Source organism: Lipophrys pholis (assembly GCF_963383615.2).
Source record: "Lipophrys pholis genome assembly, chromosome: 12".
Lineage (NCBI taxonomy): Eukaryota > Metazoa > Chordata > Actinopteri > Blenniiformes > Blenniidae > Lipophrys > Lipophrys pholis.
The window spans coordinates 27,298,132-27,312,622 of NC_137641.1; the positions used below are offsets into that span (position 1 = coordinate 27,298,132).

Consider the following 14,491-nt stretch of genomic DNA (forward strand, 5'->3'; position numbering starts at 1 on the left):
TGTGACGTCACCATTCAAAATAGCAGCGCCCATCGATATGAAAGACTGGGAGGTGATTCTTGGCTTTTTCAGAGTGATGAAGGAAAAATTTGGACATGGCACCAGTTTTAAGAGGATTTTAACTGGACCAAGTGGATTTTTATCGGTAATGACCGACTATCCGACGTATTTCACGATCGCTGCTCTACTTTAAATTCAGTTTTCCTGTCATGCGGTCAATTTTGTGGTGTTTGCAAATTGCGCAACATTGCTTGAAGAGACAATAAATGGATTATAACTGGCTACCATATTTGAGTTCAAACATTTGAGCCAGAGAATGGTGGTTCTTCTTTTCTCTTGAAATACCTTTGCTCGATACATGGAGCGGTTATAAACGTCCATTATTTAAATTCATTTATTTCCATATGCAAAAAGTGAAAGAACCTGAACCAAAGGTCAGGCCAGCTGACCTGGACGACTAACAAGCTGTATCGTGATCACTAAGCCCCATGTTTAAAGCTACCTTGACGGATACGCAAAGTGACTGGCGTGCGCGCCGTGGACACTTGAGCGGTTTTGAAGAAGATGACGTCTGACTTCTTAAATTGTAAAAACACTTTTATTTACACACAGTTGAACCCAAACCAAGTGTCCTCAGGGAATCCCAGTGTGTCCCCAGCAGGTACGAAGTAAAGTCGGACCTGCCGACCAGTCCGGTCCCATTCCGTCAAACCATCCCGCTCCAGCGGAGCGACGTGTAGATGATGCCTCCGTCCGCACCCGGCGAGCAGAGCAGCACCGTCTTCTTCACGTTGGAGCCCAGACGAGCCACAGACAGGACGTCCAGGAGAGACAGGCAGGTGTCCAGTTCTACACACACCGCGATGAAGTGGGCGTGGAACCGCAGGGGGTCACCTGGATAAACCAAGAAGTCTCCTCCGAATTTTCCCGCCGAGGTCAGGTAGAAGCCCCGCCCCCGCAGGTCTGAGAACACCTGGTACCTGGCTTCCCGTCCAGGCTGCTGCCACGCTCCGATTGGCTCGTCGGCCCGCAGGAACGCTCGGGCCTCTGGGCAGTGGCTAAGCCCCGCCCTCGCCGTGCTGAGCTGGACTGCCAGTGCAGACTGAGGGAAGGTAAAGCTCTGGTCCAGGGCCTTCAGGCGGTCCTGCTGGGCCTCCAGGTGGTCCTTGCCGGCCTGTTTGAGGGTTCCTGCTCCAGGCTCTGTACCTGTGGTCGTCATGGCGACACTTCCACCTGAGGTCGTCATGGCTCGGAGCAGAGCTGCTTTCCGGTCCTCCAGCGCTAGAACACTCTGCTTGGAGAAGCTTCGCCTCTGCTGCTCTTGGTAGCGTTGCTGGAGTTCCTCTCCTGGAACTCGCTCCGGCGATGCAGACTGCGTGGCGGCGGAGCGGCGCTCCCTCAGCAGGCGTTCCTCCTCCTCAAGGAGCAGCAGCGGTCGTCCGAGGCGTCCGTTCTGTCGGGGCATTCGAGGGAGTGAACCCAGCAGCGACCCCACAATGCCATTGCGCCTTGCTGTATGCAGGTCTTGCACGCGCCAAAGCAGGGGGGCGGAGCCACAGGAGCTCACGCCCACCACCAGGGCGGGCTCTTCCTTCACCTGCTTGTGGACCACCTCCTCCTCCTCCTCCTCCCCCTCATTGCTGACCTCCTTCACCTCCTCCATCCCGTTGGATGTGTGCAGAGATGGCGTTTTCCACTGTCCTCCTCCTTGGAAAATAACACCTTCGCGTCACTCTGGAAGCGCACGTGCTCTCGCCGGTCCTCCACAATCAGTTGGTTAAAGTGACCGACGCGCGCGCCGTGAACCCGGAACTGACGGTTGATGACGGTCGGACTTCGTGAATTGTAGATTCAATCTTCTACTTACTCACACAGTTGAGTCCAATCCGAGTGTCCATTCGAACGAACAACCGGCGAAAATGAACTTCACGCAGTTGGTCTCAGAGTTGCAGTCAGAAACCATATGTGCTCACCTCCGTCGAGCAACCAGCCTGATCTCACAAAGGTTCCTACCTCTTTCATTTCCCTCACGGTGTAGTTACCCTCCCCTCTTGTGGATTAGTTAGTGTACTACAGCCACACTTGTACAAAAAATGGCCATTGCATGCATTTATTAAGATGTAAGTAAAAGCGTTTTCAAAATGAGACGTGTTGTTGTTTGTTTTTATATAAATATATATATATATATATATTTTTTTTAAATATCTGTCACCAGTTTATCACAGGAAAGAGACAGACAGCTACACACACCCACATTCACACTTATGGACAATTTAGGGAAACCAATCAATCTCACATCCATGGGTAGAAAATATTTAATTCAAAATAAAGTCAAAGTTTCTCCTTTCAATGTCAGGTTTGGTATATAATTCTCCCTGGATAAGATCAAACTATTACACATCCATCCCAAACTGTAAGAAATTCAAAATAAACATTAATGGAGTGATTTTGTTTTTAAGGACTGTTTGCTCTGTCTCTGTCTTATCCTTTTCTCTCCTTCTGTCTCCTAACAACTACTGTAACACCACAAAGTCTTCACCTCTGACTCTGGCTTTGCATGTTTCTTCCTGTTAAAATGAAGTATTTCCTGTTTTCTCTGTAAAAGTGCCATGAAATTACTGTTTTATCTTTGGCACTATATAAACAAAATCGAATTTAATTGAACAGAATTACATCCAATTCTGCAGCCTATTTTTCATAGTGTTAAGGGTATGGAAATATCTAAAATGCATTTTCTTATTTGTAATTGCTTGATTTCATGAATGTGGCAACCAACTACAGATCTGGCATGAATAAACCAACATTATATACGGTTTAAGATGTGGCTTTGGGTGTTAAATTTGGTTTCTCGACTCTTTTATGCAAGTCTTTAACGGTATTTTGTTAACGCGTTTCGCTGAGTGCTTTGGTCGCTCTCGGCTTCCGTAATTCTTCTTATATGTAATTCCCCTCTCTGGTCACTAGGGGCAAACACTTATGGACAACCAGACTGTCACGTCCAGACGGTGAGTCGGAGACTATTGATCATTAAAAAGTTAAATACTTCATATTTTAAGGTTTAATTTAACGTATTACAACTTTAAAACCAGTTTATTTAACGTGTATTAAACGTGTCTATTTCGCGCTTTGACATATCTAAACAATGTCCACTTTTCTGTTTAACAGTACGTATTTTAATCCTTTTGGACGCGTTTCTTCAGGTAAATGTTGGTGAAAAGTTTATATTTTCGTCTTTTGTTTTTAGTTTTCCTCCTGAACAGTTTGTTCTCTCAGGGCTGAGCAACAGGCTATTTTAAGCGCGTCTTCTGAAAATGGGAAGGCCATGAGGAGCTTAACTGCAGTGACATATTGCAGATTTTTAAGGATTAAGTCTGGAACTGCTCGATTTTAGCAGGTTATTTTAGTGTGTGTGTTGGTTGTGGTGTCTGTGGGTGAGGTCGCTTTGGGGCATTTTCGGCCCTAGTGTTTAAAACCTGTTGCTAAACCATTAAATATGAACGATTTATTGGTGTGACATAATTCAAATTAACTGTCACGTGTGCTTGTGTTGTGCAAAGACTCTTAGCTATGAAAACAAGCCTGCAAGTAATAGTGTTCATTAGAGGTTTGATAGGGTTCACAAATAATAATGCAGAGCAAAAGAACCTCTGAGAGTTGCTATTTGGTGCAATATATTCTTATATTTGAGTAGTGGAATCCATACAACTATCATATAACCTTTCATTTGGATGATTTATCCCTTCACATTGTGTTAACAAGATTTAAAAAAGCAGTACAATAATGGCAAAACTAGTTTCTTTGATGAAATGATGCTGTAAAACGATGTAGATCAAAAAGGGCAAAAAAAATATATGTAAACAAAGAGATTGACACCTAAAACATAAAGAAAGATTGAAATTACACAGAAATGCACGTACTGCTTTTTTAAATCTGACAAAGTACGACATTAAAAGATGTTACAAGTACAATGACACATTTTAAAAACTGCCTCAAAAGTTACATTCTGACCTCAGATGGTGCTGCTAATGGTGCTCCGAAGAAAGATTTAAAACAATAGTCCATCAGCTGACTTGTTCTAGGTCATTTCTTCTATTTTAGACATGAGATTCAGCTCTAGTATAGCAAGTATGTGAAAAGTACTTCTTTACTTCTTGTTTTGTTTCACCAGATTCACTTTTTTTTTTTCTTTATGATTTGCTGTGATCCATTTACGGAAGAGTGGCGAGTAGATGATGGGCATCACTTCCATGCCTGTGAGGACTGCTCAGGTCACACAAAGCTGGTAAGTTTGACCATCAGTAGCCATAAAATGAGTATTTGACACTCGAGGGTTGTCGTTGCCCCTTGAGACGCAGCTCTGACTTCAGTGTCACCGCTGTGCAAAAACGAGGGCAGAGAGCAACTGGCCCACGATAGCTCGATTTCCACTGCGCAAGTGGACTTTGGGTATGGAACCGGGCCAGATATTTACTTGCATTGCCAAGTTGTGTGCGAATTTAAACCGTTTACTTACTTTATCACTCGACAAACTTCGGCGAAAACACTTTGATTTTCGTAACTGCAAAACAGGAATCGCACTTCTGACGATCATTTCTCTTTCCAGAGTCGTTTTCCAACATGTGGAAACGTCCACCTGCCTCAGCGTCGGGGAAACGTTTAAGATGTCTGCAGATACGAAGGCCTTTGGCGACGTGGCGGAAATTGAGCGATTCACATGCAAAAATCTGCCTTTTTGATAGTTTCACAAGAATTCAATTCAATTCAATTCAATTTTATTTGTAAAGCGCTAAATCACATCAACAAACATCTCAAAGCGCTCTTACAATGATAGAGTACAACAGGACCCAACTAAACCCTTCCAAAGCAAGCAGGTGTAACAAGCAACAGTGGCCAGGAAAAACTCCCTCGCATGGAGAGAAGTTAAAGAACTCCCTCTTCAGGAAGAAACCGTGGGGCGGACCCTAGACTCTGGAAGGACGGCCATCCGCCTTGACCGGTTGGGGGGAGAAGTACATGGGATAGGACAGGGAGAGAGAGGAAAAGAAGAGGGAGAGAGAGAGTGGCAGACAGGCCAGATAAGTACAAATACTAAGAAAAGTATTTGGAAAGAAGGAAAAAGTAAGATCAAGTAGTGTGTGTGTGTTATTCAGAAACACAATTAAAATTGCCTAAAGGTTAATACTTAAAGTAACTACTTTTTCCTTGTTTAATTAAGGTTGGTATTTGTTTATGTAAAAAGATGTTAGTTATTCAGCTTTTTAATGTCCTTGCTAAGTCAAACAAGCATTGAGATACGATATTATATAGGATTTGATTATTTAGAGGCTATTAGTCCTTTTCTGTAGTTCTTTAACCAGGTAAGTCCATATATAGATATAGATTGTTTTTAATCAATAAAGTTTTTAAAGACAGTTTTCTGCGTTGTCACATGTTCTTTTTTCACTTAATCTTGTTTTCTCCTACAGATGTAATAAAATCCTTTAACTGAATGAAGCTGCAATATATTATATATTTGATCTCCACGTTCGTGTTTTATGGCAACATTCATGGGAAAAAAAGAATGTTAATTTACAGATTATAGTTAAAATGTCAACAATGAAGTCAAACCCAACTTTTTTGTATGTAGTTAAAAAAAAAAAGTGAATAATAAAGTTGAAATACCAATTTGGGTCAAGAGTGATAAAATCAAGAAGAATTTGGAAATGTTTACATCGAAGTCAAATATATCTATATATTATTATTATTATTTTTTTTTAAAGAAGTCAAAAGAAAGAAGGATATGCGTGGTGGATAATTTCTTAGATATATAAAAAAGTCGCATGCAAAAAGAATCTTCAGTAAGTGGAATATCTGTATTTTTTGCGAGGAATGTACATTTGTGTGATGAGCAGCAGTATGTTGGTCTCACCCGTTAAAAAATGGCCAGATTTATAAGATGTTTTTTTTTTTTTTTTTTTTTTTTTGTTATTTATTGATTAATTATGAACATGTATCTTTATTTTTCTCCCATTTCTTGGCAGCCCCCCCCCCCCCCCCCCCCCCCCCATCTTGCTGAAAGCATTGATTGATAGTGCTCTGGCACATATGAAGCAAAACAACGACAAACTATTGGTTGTCTGCTGCTTCTCCTGTTGTACAGGTAGATTACAGGGACATGTGGCTCAGTACTGCCACATTGTGGTAGCTACAAGAACTGATATTTGAATTATCGCTATAAATATATATAGAAATTGAATTTATTTATATTTGGGGGGGGTATGGTGAAAAACATTATTAATCAACTAATTAATGACTAAATTAGTGAGCAACTATTTTAATAATGTAGTTTTAGTGACAAGGTCTCTGTGTTGTGTTTGAAACAAAAATGGTTGTTGTTGAATTGTTTTAGAAATTTGCTTGATGGTTTGGTGGACCCAGATTGGAGCCTATTGTGAGCCGGTTCTGGCCCGCGGGCCTTATGTTTTGACACCCCTAGCATAATGACATTTGCACAAATCATTGCTTACCTGTTTTCACACCACCCTCTCTCATTGCGCAGCCCACCTCCGGATGCGTATTATTAACACTATTTACGCACGCTTTCCTCTGTGCACCCCGAGGTGGTTTCTCCACAAAAACGATGCTGCACAAGAGAAGACACACGTGGTCTGTGATATTAAAGGACAGGAAGTGCCCCCCCCCCCCCCTGAGGGGGGGGGGGGAGAGAGGAAAAAAGACGCCCTCTCCCTTTAAAGAAGCGCAGCGGCGAGTCGCTGGGATACGGAGGCTGTGCGCTCATCGCTCGACATCACCGGCTTATTCCTGAGCCACAATCACCGCAAAACTTCCATCTGATGGGTTAATGAACATGTCACCTTCATTAATCGGAGGGGACTCGCGATCACAGCCGCACAGTGGGGGGTGAGGACTTTAATCGGAGGGTTTTTTTTTTCCCCGGCCCCAGATGGAACCCAATATCGCTCCATTTCAAGGACGCGCGCTTTGATCATTTCTCACCCGGCGAGTGACGCGTGATCGCGAACAAAAGCCACCCGTTTTTATTCGCTTTCATTATACATGGCCAGCTTGTAGATGCGATGCCCCTCGCTGCGCGTAATAATTTCGCCGGATTGCGACGCGCGGCGGTGAGGATGTGATCAGACCGGAGAGCTGCGCTTCTTTTCTCGCTCCGCTGCGTCCAAACAAGAGTCGCTCATGATGCCCAGGGCATTGCGGAGACTGGTCCATCTGATGCTGTTCTGTCCTCTGTCCAAAGGCCTGCAGGTATGTGACCGCGCTGCCAAAAATCACCATTGTGCATGTCAAAATGTAAATACTGTGGTTAGAGAGCCCAGTTCACGTGCGTCACAAAATGTCGCGAGTTCTAAATTTCGGAGGGGAAAAAAAAAGAAATTCCTCCTTTTATAGTTAAATTTTCCAAAGGTCAAAGAGCAGCAGCTTTCCACTTCAATGTTGATGGTGGAGAAAGCAGTCCAATGTGTTATAATATTCAGAGTTACGCGTTTTATTTGTCACCATGGACACCCCCCCCCCCCCCCCCCCCCCTTTTTGGAGTCAAGTTCATCTTACTTGACGGGCCACAATTTGATCTTGACCGCAAAGTAACGTCTCAATGTTTCTCTATCATTAAAAATACTCAACATTCAATTAAATGTCTTCACAATATCCAAGAGTTTGAACAAGTGAAATTCCAACTGTATGCCATGTTGCCTGATGCCTTTTGGTGAATAATTTCAGCAAAATATCCATTTGCAACCCCTAATTTGTCTTTGAAATTTCTGTGATCCCTATAATTAACATATATGAATTGACTTTTTGCTTCTTTTGGGAAGATTTAATGGAAGATGTGATATTTGATGAAGACGCTGATGCTTTTTCTGTTGTATCAATGTCTTGGCTTGGCACCCTGAGATGTGTCACTTCTTCTGTTCCTAAAGCTGTGTGATTTTCAGTGAATATATTATAAACAACAAGTCATATTGTGGGGAAAAAAAACAACCTAAAATGAATTTTATCTTTGTTAATTTTACTCTTTGCGAGCCCAGTTAAAGTCTGCGGGCAGTATGTTTAACACCCTACCACAGTAGCAAACTTGCCAATTCACTCTACACTTCCTTATTAACCTGCCATTCCCTCTTTTTCACACTTTAGTGACAGTGAGTGATTTGGGCGGGACGGATAGTTTCAGATTAACACGTCCTGCCAGTCAGTGTTGCTCATTGATTATTTATCTGATGGAGGTTTTACGATAGAGAATCTTTGACCCCAATAATGGCCGGGCAGCTTTGCTGCATTGATAAAAAAACCCTTGTTGCTCCCGTTGACCCACTTTGCCTGCAACATAAAACATGTGCATTGGATTAAGCATAGAACAGAATAGAACTTCATTTATATAACACGGTTCACAGACATGAGTCACAAGGTGCTTTACAGCGCTAAAAACAGAAAAATCTAAACGGAGATAAGATCATTAAAAAATGTAGAAGCAAGAAAAACATACATAGTTATACAATAAAAAAAAGTAAAATTGAGCAGCTACAGATCAAAGGTCTGCCTGAATAAGAATGTTTTTAACTGCTTCATTAAAGTGCCAGAATGAACAAAGCATGGCGTCGATACTAAAAACATTAACCTTAGTGTTAAGTTATTGAAGCCACTTTATAGCTGAGGTGGTGTTTTTGCATGATAGTTTCATCTTATTAGTTGGGGGAGCCCCCTCATTTCTGGTGAATATATACATATATATATATATATATATATATACGGTCTCTCTCATTTCCTCTCTTTTTGATGGATGGATGGAAGTGAAAGTGTGTCTGCACATTTTTTTTTCAGTATTATGTTGCATAATTGTACTTCGGTAAACCACATTAGATGAGCATAATCAAACTTACATGAAGTAAAGTCAACCTTTCAATCAAACTAAATAAGAAAATAAGTGGAGGTCAGATACAGTTAACACAGAGTTACTCGCATACTTTACCTTAGAGAAAAAAAGTAGAAAGTCAGTTCATCTTTAATTTGCTTAAAATATCCCCACAGTTCATTGATCACTGCGGATCAGCTTTCATGGTTTCAAGCCGTCCATCTATTTAATCGGGTGTCATGTTGCCTTGTTCGATGTTTCTCCTCTCTTTCTTCATCCCAATCCGTCCTCCTCTTCTTTTTTTTTTCTTGTGTCCCACCTCTGACAGAGTCGTCTGCCAGCCATTAAAGTGAAATACCTCCTGCTGGCATGGCTTGGCATCCTGGTCGTCGGCTGGATCGTGTACATGCAGTACGCCTCGTACTCGGAGCTCTGCCGCGGACACGTCTGCCATATGGTCATTGTGAGTATAGAATTGCATAAAATCGATAGGAGCGCCGTGAGGGGCAAATCAAATGGAGCCACGGGAAGATATAAGCGTGGCCTTATAAGATGTTTGTGAAAAGGTTGTTTTTTTGTGGTGTTTTTCTGTCTCTTTTGATTAAAAGTACAATCTCCACCGCAGACTGACACTCTGGGGTTGGCCTCTTCTTCTTTTTTTTTTTCTTTGCACGGTCAGTGTGTTCTGCTGACTCTCATAGCTCGACGGCTCTCCTGCTGTTTCCAGCTGTTTTCAAAGCCGTCGACTTTTGAGAACAAAACAGGCGGTGACATTTGAGAGCCCGGAAGAGCAGGACAGTGATTAACACAATAACAAATCAGAGTAATTACCACAGAGTAATGGAGGTTCAGTGCTGTGACCTCGTTGTTACAAAGAATTACATCTGTGTGGGTATGCACACAGAAATCTCTCTCTCTATCTCCGTAGACATCTGTTACAGCTTTGAAGGAAAGTTATGCGGGTGGTGAACAGTCAGATCTTTTTTTGTGTCTGCAGGTGACAAAGACGTGTGTGTGTGTGTGTGTGTGTGTGTGTGTGTGTGTGTGTATTTGATGTTAGTCGATACAGGACAAAATCTGCTTCCAAGTTTACATCGTGCAAAACACCCACATATGAGAGCAGCGGTCTCTCTCTCTGGAGTGTGTCGGTGAAATGTATTCTGCATCTAAGAAAGACAGGAAACAGTTGAACATTTTGTTAAAATAAGCTTATTCTCTTCTGGATTAATTTGCTTGTTGGCTAAAAGAAAGCACGAAAGTATGAGGCGCCAGTGTCTCCTCCTTTTTCTTGCGAGCAAGCGTTTCTGTACGAAGGGTTGGGCGAAGGTTACTACCTCCGGGCCCCGGAGGAATAAACACACACAGAAATCTTAAAATACCTGACGTTTGAACGCTGGATTATGCATTGCAGGAAGATGAGCCACTTGGAAGGTCTTTCCTGTTTCCTGCCGCTCACGCCGCGACTTCTCTTGGCTTTGTTTTTCCCAGTGTGACCACTACAGACGAGGCATCATATCAGGCTCGTCCTGCAAGGCACTGTGCGACCAGAGAACGCTGACGTTTCACCGCTGCATGTCCACCTCCTCCACACATCAGGTACAAATAAACACACACATTGTTGCACATTGAATGAATAATACACACCGACATGGTGGACCTATGACTGAGGAAAGTACTTCTACATGTATGCCAGAGATTTGGTTTCTCATTGTAAAAATGAAATGAGTAGAACTTGTCATGTTATGTGTGCCTGCATGTTAACCCTGGCATAATCTCAAAATATGTATGTCAAAAATGTTTTAAGAGGAAACATGATTGGAGCTAATTCTTCTTCTTTTGTAAAATTACCTCCATGAAATGTTGCCTTATTTATGACTAATTCATTTATTTTACTTTGTACTATTCATCCATTCATTCAAAAGTGTAATGTTAAGAGTAATCACTTCATCCTGTGTTACAAATTTTAGTTCAAAGTTATTTAATGCAGAGGTGAAACTAAATGAAATATAATTTTTTTTTAGGTTTATGATTTTATACCTAGAGTTAAAATGATAGGGCATCATCCGTTAATAAGTTACCTCATGTAGGTCAAAGGGTATTCACATATTTCACGAGAAATATTTATTTTCTATCGCAATTATTGACATGTTCTTTGGATAGGATTTGCAGCTTTTGCTTTGACTCACTAAGTATCACCATAACATACGTTTTCAATCATTTTTGGTCAATAGGCTAAAAAAAAAAATATATATATTTTTTTTGAATAGTCAGAAGGCCTAAATTCTGAATTTGTTGACATATTTTCAAAATAAACTTTCAAAAACAAGTCTTTTAAGTTTTAAGTGTAAATATTTGTACTGTGACATTTTTGTATGCACTGTATTAGCCGCACTATCTTACACACTTCTGGTTGTCAATATTACTGCACTATCACACTTTATATTCCTATTGGTTTTTTTATTTTATTTTATTTTCACTTATCGCTATGTACACTGCTTGTTCTGAGTAACACATTTTGTTTACATGTGAAAGCATGAAAATGTCAAACGAATACGTTGAACCTTGACAGATAAACCAAAAAAAAAAAAAAAGATGTCCCCCTTTGAATTGTTTTGCTGCAGAAAATACTACAAATGGTTTTGTGTTTTAATTTGCGAATCTGATGCTGCTTTATTCCACCCTGACATTACTGATCTTGGCTTTCCCTTTGAGTCTCAGTGTTGTATTGTTTCTCTGACGAAACAGTTGAGCAATTTAGGACTGGCAGTTACTTTTATTCAAAATGTTTACTTAAGATCTTGGGATGTTTATACTTTGTAGGGGTCATATTTTAGGCAGGATTGGACACCTCCGCTCGGCCATTTTTGGCCCATGTTTCGTATGTCTGGCACGTTTGTTAAAGATAAGACCCATGGGCCAAAAAATGACCTGCAAGAGGCTCCAATGCAGCCCAACAAACCCCCAAGCAAATTGTAAAAAATATATATTTTATTTGCTTTATTGAAGAGTACAAGTTTTACACCTGATCACTGTTTACGCATTTTCATCTACTTGGCATCGTAATATTCAAGATCCTCCACCACGGCAGAAGAACTATAAACTATAAATACTCCCAACGTTCATTTTTTTGCTTATTGCTTTTCCTGCCCATCCCACCCCCACCTATTACTGTGAACCATGGGGAAGCCACATTACCACAAACATTTTATAAATAAATAAATAGAAAACAAAAAACATTGGAGGGATAATTAAAAGAAAAAACTAGAGTGCCAGTTTTTGTTTGTTCATTATTTTAGTAAAGTATGTAAAGACTTAAAATATGTCAGGAGCACAGGTGAACATTTCAAATAATTTCCTAAGAGCAGTGGACACAGCACAACGCGCACACCTGAAAGTTAACTACCTCGTTGTTACTAAACTAACATCAGCCTCAAAGCCATGTCGGTTATTTGGGATGTTTCACTGCGTTTTGGACCAAAAGTCTCGTTAGAATTTGCTTCATGATGAGATTGTAGTCGTTTTCTCAAACAATTGTTTGTTTTGCTTTAAATATAGACCTTTTTAGCACATGTAATCAGCAACATAACAAAGAAAAACTTTAAAGTTTTGAAATTCAAAGGTCGTTATGGGACTGTTTAATGTTTCTGGCCCACTGGAGATGAAACTGGGCAATATGTGGCCTCTGAACTAAAAAGAGTTTAACACTGATGGTTTTCATGCTTTTATCAGTGTGTATCAGAGTGGTTTTTTTTTTGTTTGTTTTCCCATTTGCAGGTGTACATTGGGCTATGGAAGGAGAGGCCTGTTGTGATTAAATGCGGCATTGAAGATCCGGTGAAAATGGATGGAGCGCCGGACTCTATACTGCGACAAGAGATGACCTTATTCGACAAACCCACTCGTGGAACCTCCATGGATGAATTTAAAGAGATGCTGCACAGTTTCCTCAAGGTAACTACACTGTGTAGCTTTTAACAGAGCAGCCATAAACATAGAAGCCATAATCCTTTCATCTGAAAGGCAACCCACTTATACACAATATAGGAAATGTTTGAAATGGCTCGGATTTAAAGATTTAAGGTGAACGTCCGTGGCCTTTAGCAGAAGTTATGCAGCCTTCAAACTTTAATATTCACTTTTAACAGTATTTGATTCATCCATATCATTTTGACTGCATAACGACCAATAAATCTAACCCTCTCCCTGCAGGCGAACCTCGGCGAACAGCCCTCTTTGAACTCGTTGGTGGACCGGGTCATTACTCTGGCTGATGTCAACTCGGATGGAAAAGTTTCCCTCGCCGAGGCCAAATCTATCTGGGCCCTGCTCCAGATAAACGAGTTCCTGCTCATGGTGGCACTGCAGGAGAAAGAGCACACTCCCAAGCTGCTGGGCTTCTGTGGCGACTTGTACGTGACGGAGCGGGTGAGCCACAGCTCTCTCTACAGGGTCGAGGTGCCTCACTACCTGAAGGCCGTGATCCCGGAAGCCTTGAGCACCGGCTTGAATCACTGGCTGGCCCCGGCCTGGCCCCGCAGGGCTCGCATCACCATCGGCCTGCTGGAGTTTGTGGAGGAGGTCTTCCACGGCTCGTACGGCAGCTTCCTCATATGCGACGCCAACCCCCACCACGTGGGCTACAACGCAAAGTACGACTGCAAGATGGCCAACCTGCGCAGCGTGGCATCCGAGGCGGTGGTGCGAGGGTTCCTGAAGGGGCGGCGGTGCGAGACGAACGCGGACTGCACGTACGGCCGGGACTGCACGGCCACCTGCGATCGCCTGGTCAAGCAGTGCAACACGGAGGTCGTGCAGCCCAACCTGGCCAAAGTCTGCGTGCTCCTGCAGGATTTTCTGCTGTTCGGAGCGCCCTCGGACCTCCGCGGGGATCTGGAGAAGCAGCTGCGCACCTGTGTGACGCTGAGTGGTTTGGCAAGCCAGATGGAGGTTCACCACTCGCTGGTCCTTAACAACCTGAAGACATTGCTGTGGAAGAAAATCTCAAACACCCAGTACTCCTGAAAACTGGCCGAGGTGATCGTGTCAGCGCTTTTTACATTAGGAAAGAAGTATTTTATGGCTTTTTTTTTTTTTTTTGCTTTATGCGACTTTGCCAAATCTTTCAGAGGGATTGTGATTATTCATATATTTTAACTCTTCGTTGACTGTGAATAGCGAGAAACTGTGAACTGTTACATACACAACGTGAACCGGGAAGTGGAAAACCGAACATAAGACCCCATCATGATTTTATTTCAGTGACATTAATATGTTTGCACATAATATTCTCAGGACACTGCCTATAACTTTCTTTGTAAAATTCTGTACAGAAATAATTCAAAATAAAGTGAGACGGACACATTCTTTTGGGTTTCATAGATTTTGTTTGACGGGTTTGCACATTTAAAAAAAGATTATTTTTAAAGTGTTCATGGATCCAAATCGATTAGCTTGGGGAGCAAGGAGAGGATGCACTCAATAATGAAAATATGCAGTGACTTTGGACTGCCCTTGTGGACTTTATATTGATAATGTATTTAAACCAGACTGAACAAACCTGTACTTCACCAGATAATAAATAGTTTTTGACTACTTATTATGAATAAATTTAATTTGGTTTGGTAT

The 14,491-nt window shown here is 41.8% G+C and overlaps 2 protein-coding genes across 2 annotated transcripts; one reads left to right on the forward strand and one right to left on the reverse strand.

The window, feature by feature from the left end:
- Nucleotides 1–100: 100 nt before the first annotated feature.
- On the reverse strand, nt 101–1,974 carry tsen34 (TSEN34 tRNA splicing endonuclease subunit). The gene has a single exon (XM_080476371.1). The coding sequence runs from the start codon at nt 1,661–1,663 to the stop codon at nt 707–709; it is 957 nt and encodes a 318-aa protein (XP_080332497.1). The 5' UTR covers nt 1,664–1,974; the 3' UTR covers nt 101–706.
- Nucleotides 1,975–6,724: 4,750 nt separating this feature from the next.
- On the forward strand, nt 6,725–14,230 carry dipk1b (divergent protein kinase domain 1B). Its single transcript, XM_080477433.1, has 5 exons — nt 6,725–7,263; nt 9,195–9,329; nt 10,355–10,462; nt 12,641–12,817; nt 13,076–14,230. The coding sequence occupies exons 1-5, from the start codon at nt 7,195–7,197 to the stop codon at nt 13,886–13,888; spliced, it is 1,302 nt and encodes a 433-aa protein (XP_080333559.1). The 5' UTR covers nt 6,725–7,194; the 3' UTR covers nt 13,889–14,230.
- Nucleotides 14,231–14,491: the final 261 nt, after the last annotated feature.

Excerpts from the sequence above, each read along its gene's own strand:
- tsen34 (XM_080476371.1), bottom strand. The coding sequence starts at position 1,663 with ATGGAGGAGGTGAAGGAGGTCAGCAATGAGGGGGAGGAGGAGGAGGAG.
- dipk1b (XM_080477433.1), top strand. The coding sequence starts at position 7,195 with ATGATGCCCAGGGCATTGCGGAGACTGGTCCATCTGATGCTGTTCTGT. Across the intron at positions 7,264-9,194 it reads CTCTGTCCAAAGGCCTGCAG|AGTCGTCTGCCAGCCATTAA; the intron begins GTATGTGACCGC and ends CACCTCTGACAG. Across the intron at positions 10,463-12,640 it reads CCACCTCCTCCACACATCAG|GTGTACATTGGGCTATGGAA; the intron begins GTACAAATAAAC and ends TCCCATTTGCAG.